This window comes from Phyllostomus hastatus, unplaced genomic scaffold, assembly GCF_019186645.2.
Source record: "Phyllostomus hastatus isolate PE091 unplaced genomic scaffold, TTU_PhHast_1.1 phas_scaffold_501, whole genome shotgun sequence".
NCBI classification, from domain to species: Eukaryota; Metazoa; Chordata; class Mammalia; order Chiroptera; family Phyllostomidae; genus Phyllostomus; species Phyllostomus hastatus.
Genome location: NW_025334033.1, coordinates 69,549,156 through 69,557,983, shown reverse-complemented (window position 1 = coordinate 69,557,983; position 8,828 = coordinate 69,549,156). Strand labels below are relative to the sequence as shown.

At 65.5% G+C, this 8,828-nt stretch overlaps 1 protein-coding gene across 1 annotated transcript in view; it reads left to right on the top strand.

Moving 5' to 3' along the window:
- Window positions 1–5,223: 5,223 nt before the first annotated feature.
- The window catches only part of BEGAIN (brain enriched guanylate kinase associated), a 40,847-nt gene continuing 37,242 nt past the window's right edge, over window positions 5,224–8,828 (top strand). Inside the window, exon 1 of the mRNA XM_045823166.1 lies at window positions 5,224–5,268. Within this exon, the coding sequence (XP_045679122.1) occupies window positions 5,227–5,268 (42 nt within the window). The 5' untranslated portion in view covers window positions 5,224–5,226. The remainder of the gene's footprint in view (window positions 5,269–8,828) is intronic.

Here is an 8,828-nt window from a genome sequence, read left to right as displayed (position 1 = left end):
CGTGCGTTGAAACGTATCAAACCGTGCACTGCAGACACGACAGTTTATTGTCAGTCAATGATGCCTCAATAAAGCTTTTAAAAACAATAACAACCAATGTCTCTTTCAATTTCTCCTGGGCAGTCCCCACAGGAAGTCATGACCCCGGGGGTTTCTGGCCTCAGGGGTGGCTGGGAAAGGCAGTCCTTCGGCTGGGCGAGTGCCTGCGCTCCTGGCCCGAAGTTCTGCTAGGGAGGGAGGGTGAGCAATCTCAGGGGGGTAACGACACCCCTGGGGACTGAGAACGGGGCCAGGAGGGAGCTGGCCGGAGCCTGGGTGTCCCTGCCCAGCCCCTCCCCTCCTGCTCAGCAAGGACTGGAAATCAGGTTTGCTCTGTTCCCCAGACCCAGTGCCCACACGGGGCGGTAACCCCGCACGCCAGGGGCCGCGCCAGGGCCGCTTGGGGCCTTGTCACCAATCTTCCCGGGATCTTCCAGAGAAGGGCTTGCGGTGCCGTCCTGCAGACACAGAGACCACGCCTCTGCAAGCCTTGCACCTCTGCAGCCTCTCTCGGGGTACGGAGGAGGCCACACCAAGGTCCGAAGACCTGGCTGCCCCCAGAGCCACCACTTGCTGCCCCCAGGAGGGTGCGGTGTGGCTGGAGAGAGGCGGGCAGTGAGGGGACCAAGAGGAGTGGCTATCCAAGGCTGTCCCAGCGTTGGGGAGGCCAGCCCTGAGAAGAGGCAGGGTTCCAGGGGGCAGTTTCACCCATAAACCCCCCAAGCCCCTGAGGAGCGTACCCAGGCCCCGGCAGAACCTTGGACAGGCCGTCTTAGAAAACACCAACCTGACCGGTCAGGTTCCAAAGGCTGGGGCAAGTGGGGGGCTGTGTGGACCCCCTGGAGGGAGGCAGGAGGTCTGGGCTGGGAATGGTGGGTGTCGGGGGCCACCCAGCCCCAGGCATCCCCGTTCCCGCCCTTTGGGCTCAGCACACTAACTCCACGCCGCCTGCGGCTCCGCCGTCACCTGTAGTGCTCCGGGCAGGTGCCAGGTGAGCAGGCGAAGAGCTGGCACCCAGCCTCCCGGCAGCCTGGCTAGAGGCTGACCCTGACCTCAGGCTATGCTTCTTGCCCTGTCCTCACCCCCTGGGCCTCCCTGCCCTCGGCCCAGGCCCCTGCAGGATCCTCCCCTACGGCTGGCTGGGAGCCCCGCCCAGGCGCGTCTGGCTTGGGCGCCAAGGTTCCCCGGGCACCTCCTTCCGCCCCGCCGCCACCTCCTCTTCCCAGCACACTGGGGCTCAGGCCTCCGTGTTTCCACGGTCACTCACTCATTCGTTCATTCACTCACTCAGCTATTCAGCGTCTGCCCCTCACTCCAGCTGCTTCAGCCCTGGGCACTAGGCCCCTGCGGGTTTGGGAGAAGCGCCTGGAACCAAGGTCAGCCCTGATTACAGGGCCCACTGTGTGGCAGAGACGGAAATCTCTGGGCAATGACACCCAGTGAGCTCAGGGCAAAGCTTAGGGAAGCACAGAGAAACAGAGGGGCTAGGGATCAGGGAGGACTTCCTGGAGGAGGGAGCACCTCAGTGGAGACTAGAAGGCCTTTTGGAATGCACCAGATGTATTCCAAGGGAGCAAGAAAGGCTACTTCAGGCTGAGAAACAGCAAGTGCACATGCCCCCCAGGAACCCTTCGACGTGGCTGTCCCCCCGGAGTGAGGCAGGCAGGCTGCGTGGGGGTCGGCTCGGCGGAGACTCCTCAAGGACGCAGCCCCTCGCCTTGCCCCAGCGCGCGGCGGGTGGACGGCAGGAGATCGGAGGGCGCGGGCGGTAGGTAGTGCTGCACAAGCACGCCAGGGGGGTCCTGCCTGGTGGTGAGGGGGGGGGTGCTCAGCCATGTACTTTCAGGGAAACCAAGGACAGGGTGTCGCCCAGAATTTTCTGGGCAACTGTCCAACCACGGAGATTTCTCGGGAGAAAGGGAGGGAAATTCTCATCACCTGAGGCATGCAAGTGGGTGCTAGACACCCCCTGTCCTGCGCTGTGTGGATCCCCTAGAAGCCACTCCAGGCCCCGGCAGTGAGCGTGGCGGCGATGGGGGAGACCAACCCGGGTGGGGTGGCCAGCCTGGGGCCACCTGGGGAGGTTTCCGAAAGGGGACCCTTGGGGGGCGGAGCACAGATTTCTAAGCGGATGCTCCATGGACGGGCGTCTAGTGGGGAGGCGGGTGTGCAGGGAGCCAACCTCTCCGCTGCCCCTGGGTCTCCAGAGCTCACATTCCAAGAAGCTCCTCCAGTCCCCACCTGAGGGCGGCCTCGGGGGAGAAAGGCTGGAACCTGCGGGCAGGACCGGCAGACTCTGGGGCCCCGGGGCCAGGGCGGGGCTGGACGCCTGGTCCCCGAGACCCACCCGCAGGCCCCCCTTGTCCACTCGGCCGCCAGGACCAGAAGCCAGGCGTCAGCCCAGGCTCCTCCATCCGCCCCTCACCCCAAGCCATCCATTCATTTGTTCCTTCCTGCCCACGCCCCCCCCGCCGACTGAGGACCGCACACTCCAGCTGGGGAGATCGATGCGCAGACGTAAACAAATAAATCAGGCCGCTCGGGAGAGTTCTGAGAGCCACGAAGGAAATAAAGCCGGGGACGGGGTTGAGAGATAGCAGGTGGGGGCCGCGGCCGGGCGGTCAGCCGAGGCCCAGACGAGGGAGGAGGCCTGGGGAGAGGCCCATACACGCCCAGGCCTGGTCTCCAAGCCATACCACCTTTCTTCCTTCTTCCCACCCTCAGCCGAAACCCCACCTCCTCCAGGAAGCCTTCCTGGATGCTGCCTGGGCTCCAGGCTCCCGCTGGCTGCGGAGGCCTATCCTGACCAGCCCACCCGGCAGGGATGTCCGGTCGGTCGCACCGCCTGGACCACCCCATCAGAGACTCCGGAGGTGAGCCTGCGGGAGGGGAGCCCTGACTGGGGGTGACTGCCGGACTAGGGCCTCGAAACCCCAGCTTAGCCCCTGTTTGCTAAGTGGCCACGAATGAGGGACTGTGCGGCTCCGAGCCTCGGCTTCCCCACCTGCCAGAGGGGTTGAGCCCCTCCCCCACAGCCAGGCTGGCTGTCCCCCCTGCTTCCCACTGCCCGCAGCAGAGCTGGGGGCAGGAGGAAGGACGGGCGGGCTGGCAGGCAGGGGGACCGAGCCGCTGCGGCCCGGGGGAGGGGCTCCCCTGGGGCCTTGCCCGCGGGCCCCAGCTCTGGCGGCGTGCAAGCTGCGCCGAGGCCGGCCGCCCCCACCGGCCCACCCCTTCCCCCGCCTCCCCAGCCATCTGCAGTGTTGGCAGCAGCGGGGCCCGGGCGGACGGCGAACGTTCTGGCACCATCTGAGCAGGACCAGTGTCTGGGGAGGGAGAGTGGGCGGAGCCCCGTGTGTGTGCACTCTGTCCACACCCCCCCCCTCCCTGCTTCTCCGGGCTACTTGGGGCTTGCGGGGGGGGCAGGGACAGGAGGCCTGGCGGGTGGGCGGCAGGCATGCAAGCGGGGCCCTCCCAGACCCCCACGGCTTCTTCTGGGCTGCCCGCCACCCTCCCTGCGGCCCAAACGGCTGCAGACCCCTGGAGGGTAGCAGCGGAGGTCGGAGTCTGGGGGAGCCAAGGCCCCAAGCAGAGGCCAGCTCCACAGTGACCCCGAAAAGGCCCCGTCGGAGTGACACGGACAGCCAAACCCTGACTGTTGGTACTGGGGGCACAGGGTGTCCTCCGAGGGTCACCCTGCCCCTGGGGAGCTCCCTGCACCCCTTTCCCATTTGTTACCCAATAGTGTCCCGGAGGCCTAAGGGGGGGAGAGAGGACTTTGCCTGCCCCCACCGGGCTGCAGTCGCTGTGCCGGTTTCCCCGCCTCCCTGGCCATCGACGCCTTTTCTCAGCGGCGTGCGGGGCCCCGAGTGGCAACCTGCTCCCCAATTCAGTGAGAGCGAGCGGACGCTGCGGACACACAGACACAACGACGTAAGATGGGTGGCGGTGACAGCCTCCCCACAACGAGCGTGTTTAATACCACCGAGCTGCAGGCATAGAACGGTTACAATGCAACTTCTGTGTCACGTATAGTTTGCCACAATAAGAAAAGGAAGTGTGCGTGAAAGTGGCGAACGAGCGCATGTGTGAACTGGGAGCCACGAGGTCCGGAGGAAGGATGGAGGTCAAGTGCCGGTGCTTTGTGACCTCTGACACACAACCTCCTTTTCCCTGGGTCCCCCGTGTCGGCTGCCCTTGGGCTGGCTGGACGGGCAGACTGACCCGCTGCCCCCAGCAAGCTCCGGTGCCTTAGGAACTGAGGCCGGTTCCTGAGGAGGCCCCGGGCCTGGCCTGGACGCCCAGAACCACCCGCCCACTGCCTCTGGGAGGGAAGGGCGTGGCTCACCCTGCACCCCAGCAGGTGGGCTCTGCTGGCAGCAGGGAGGGGGTGACCCAGCTGGAGGGGCCTAGAACAACACTCACCCTCTGGGGGTCCCCTCCCCTTCCTGAGCTTCTTGGGAGGGAATAAGACCCTCCGGGCACCCCTGGATGGAGGGGGCCACTGACTGGGGGTGGGGCAGAGCAGGAGCCTGGAGAGGGACAGTGTGGCCCGGCCAAGCCCTAGGGCCCCGAAGTTTCTATCTCAGTAATATGCGAGCTCTGGGAGGGCAGAGACGCGCCGTGTTCGCCGCCGTATCCAGAGGACCTAGAGCAGGGCTGGCATACAGTAGGTGTCCAATAAGTGTCGAGGGGCTGAATGGTGGATGGATGCGCGGACAGACGGTTGGAGAGGCCAGTACTGAGGACCCCCGACTCTAAGGACCACCCACTCTTCCATTCACCGCTCCTCCGTGCGTTCGGTCCTCCTTCAGTCGTTCCCCCGCGCCCGCACCGCACTCATTCATTCATGCTCCGCCGTTCACGCTCGCGCGGTCCATTCATTCCCTGCCCGGCCGCCATTCCTTCTCGGTGCCCGCACCCACGTGGCACCCTGCGCTCCGGGCCGGGCCCGCGCCCCCCGAGTGTGCCCCGGTTGGACGCTGCGGGGGGAGCCGCGGAATCAGCCGCGGCTGCGCGGGGCCGGGGCTGGCGGGAAGCCGGGCTGGGGGCGGGGGGCGGGCGCTCCCTGCGGGAAGCCAGGCGGGGTGGGGGAGCCCCGGCCGCGCCGGCTGCGGGCGCGCTCGGCCTTGGTGGAGAGGGCGCGGGCCGGGGGCGGCGGCGGCGGCCGGCGGCGGCTGCCCCGGGGCCATGTGGACGGGCGGACGGCGGCCGGGCCGGCTCCGGCGGGCGGTGAGTACCTGCGAGCCGGGAGGGCGCGGCGGCGACACCCGCGCGTTGGCGGGGCGGGGCTACCCACGCCGCGGGGCGGTCTCTGCACGGCGACCGAGGCGGCCAGGCCCAGGGCGACGGTCCAGCCTCTCCTCCCCTCCCCGCGGCGCCCCCTCTGGTGTCGGTGCGCCAGGGCCCCGCCAGGCACGCTCTCCCGGCCGGGAGGAGCGGGCCCGGCGCGCGGAGAAGAGGGGCGCTCCAGGGGCGGGGCCGCGATCGGCCACGGCGCTGTCGTACCCCCAGAGCGGCAGGTCCGGGCGCCTGGGCCCCCCACAGCTGGGGTCCTTACTGCCCACCACGCGCATCCCTGCGGCGGGGGGGAGGGTGGAACGGGGGCCAGGATGAGGCCTGAGCATCTGGGACCCGCCGCTGTCTGAGGACAGGTAGCCAGGGGCCAGCCGGGCCTCCTCCCACCCTGCCCTTGAAGAGGCAGGGCCGGACCCTGCTGGGCAGAACGGCTGAGGAGCCAGGGGAGGCTGGACCCAGGGCCGGGTGATGGGGCGTTCGCCGCCAGTGGGAGCGCGGGCACTGCACACCCTCCTCCTTCAGTACCCGCAAGGCAGGGCCGCCAACCTCCTCGGTTTCGGGAGAGGAAACTGAGGCCCAGGGCCGCGCAGCCAGTGCACTCACCCTCCCTGAACCCCAGCAGGTGAATGGGGATTTCGGCCCTAGTGTTTCCGCTTCCTGCCTGGTTCAGAGGTGTTTCCTTCCTCGCCTGGGCCCCACCCCATCACCACTATGCTCCTTGGGGGCAGGAGCAGTGTGGGTGACATCCCGGAGCCTCCCGAGCCAGCGGGATAGGAGCAGAGCAGGCACCCTGGAGCGAGTGGCTTCATGAGGAGCCCCCGCAAATGTGGAGCCCTGCGTGTGGCCACGGCAGGCCCACCTGCAGACCAGGGGTCACGGCCTCGGGCTGCGGGGCAGGCAGGGTCTCCGTGGGCACCGCTCCTTCCCAGGCCCTGATGCCTAGATCGTCACTGGGGGCCGTGGACAGGTCCCCGCTCCGGGGAGACCCCCGTCTCCCCACCCACCGTCCACAGCAGAGGCCCTTCCCACGCCGGGGCCAGCGAGGACCGCGGGAGAAAGCCCCTTAGGATCTGGGCTGCGTAGTTCCCGCCATTCCGTGCGTGGCGCTGCCGCCGGGGCCAGCGGCCTATGGAGGCGGCTCAGCCTGGCATCTGTGATGCGCGGGGCGGGGAGGCGGCTGCGCAGGCTCTGGCAGCGTCCCCGAAAACCCCTAATTTTCCCGACTCGCACTATAATCAGGGTGGCACAGAAAAGTGAGCAGGGTGGCAGATGCGGCTTCTCTCCGGGAGCTCGGCGCCCGGGGTCGGCAGGGCTCTGGGGAAGACCCTGCCTGAACTGTTGTCTCTTGCTTAAAGATACCTGCGCTCTGTGCTCCTCTTACGGTCGGGACCTGGGGCCGTTCGCACCCGAGACTCCGCGTGGGAAAGGAGGGCCTCCTGGAGCCGCAGCCACGCGGGAGGGGCTCCCCAGGGGCTGGTGTGGGGGGGGGGGCGGGGCACTTCCCTGTCAGGGAGCACACGTGAGTCGGAGCAGTCTGGACTGGGATCCCATTCACGCTCGAAGACTGTTGGGCGTGGGGCCTGGCCCACAAGCGCTGCCATTTATTGAGCACCTACTATGTGCCAAGTCGAGTCTGTGCATGTTCACACGCCATCTCCATGGCACTGCTTGGAAGCACCGTATTTTGCCGTGTATACTGTGTTCCTGTGTACAGTGCGCACCCATGTTTTTGGCCCAAACTTTCAGGGAAAAAAATCTCTTGTTTTGAAATTCTGTAATTCAATTTTTTAATTTATATTTAGAGACAAAATTGATTATCCTATTCAAGGGTATTATTTTGCATGTGGATATTGTTATTGCTTTCTAGAGTTACACTTTTTAAAAAATTTTATTTATTTATTTTTAGAGAGGGAAGGGAGGAAGAAAGAGAGAGAGAGAAACATGAATGTGCGGTTGCTGGGGGCCGTGGACTGCAACCCTGGCATGTGCCCTGACTGGGAATCGAACCTGCGACACTTTGGTTCGCAGCCCACACTCAATCCACTGAGCTACGCCAGCCAGGGCTAGAGTTACACTTTTAATGAATGAGCACCAATAAAAGAGTCAAAAACTTTTATATAAATACAGAATGAATACTACCTGTGTATAATGTGCATACTTACTTTTCCTTCAGAAACTTGGGCAGCCCTGGCTGGTGTGGCTCAGTGGATTGAGGACCGGCCTGGGAACCAATGAGTCACCGGTTTGATTCCCAGTCAGGGCACGTGTCTGGGTTGTGGGCCAGGTCCCTAGTAAGGGGCCATGAGAGGCAACCACACACTGAGGTTTCTCTCCCTCTCTTTCTCCCTCCCTTCTCCTCTCTCTAAAAATAAATAAATAAAATATTTTTTGAAATTTTAGGCAAAAAAAGTGCACATTTACACGGCAAAATATGGTCATTCCTCTGCCCCTGCAGGCCCTTCAAGGAGTGAAGAGTGAAGGAAGGAATGGAAGAACGGGCGAATGACGGAGCGGTGGGCGGACAGCAGGGAGGGAGAGTGGCCCCTGAACCCACAACATGTTTGGGGACAGTCCGCACACAGTCTCGCAAACCCCAGGAGGCCCGCGAGGCCCCGGAGCTGTGCAGGAGCCACACAGGTGGGGGTGGAGGAGGGTCTGAGGGGAGCCCCGGCCACGGCCTAGAGGTGAGGGGGAAGGTACAGGGATCAGAAGAGGCTCAGCCCTGCTGGAGTGCGGAGGTCAAGGGCATGGCCACAGGGCAGGGAGGGGTGGCTTCCCAGCTCAGAACAGGTGAAGAGCCCCAGGGGCAAGACCAGGAGTAACCCTGAGGCTCACTGTGTCGGCCTGCAATTACCCCCAGACGCCCCCCCACCCCAGACCCGGTCCCTCACCTGGTGGGGAGGCCGCGGTGGGAGTCGGCGGGGCCCTGGATTCCAATTCCTCCGCTGCCACCGACTCCCTGTGTGACCGGAGCGAGACCCAGCCCTCTCTGGGCTCAGTGTCTGGGGTGCAGGGCCTCCCCAAGTCCGAGCAGGGACTTCCGGGGCCCGAGGGCAGGCACAGAGGGCGAGCTGTGGCGGTAGACGCTGACCGGAGCCAGAGCGAGGGAGCGAGGGAGGGAGTGATCGAGTTCTGCACTCACTGCCGGACCCTCCCCACGCGCCCCCTCGGCACCGTTCACTGGGGTTCACTGGGGCCCCGAGGGGATGGGGGCCAACGCACACCTCGCCCATCAAGGGCTCACCGCCCGTTGGGAGACTCGGACCTCGACCAGCATGGCAGGTGTCGCTGGCTTCTCCTGCCCCCCAGCCGGGGCAGAGGACCTGCAGCGGCCACAGCCCCAGCAGGCCATGGGGCCGGAGGCCAGTGCAGCAGCCCTGGCAGGCCTCTCAGGGTGGGGTCAGCGAGAGCCCAGCTCTGCGCCAGACCAGGGAGGGGACTGCAGCCATCCGGTCAGTTAGTGGACCCTGGACCACGTCGGGGATGGAGCCGGG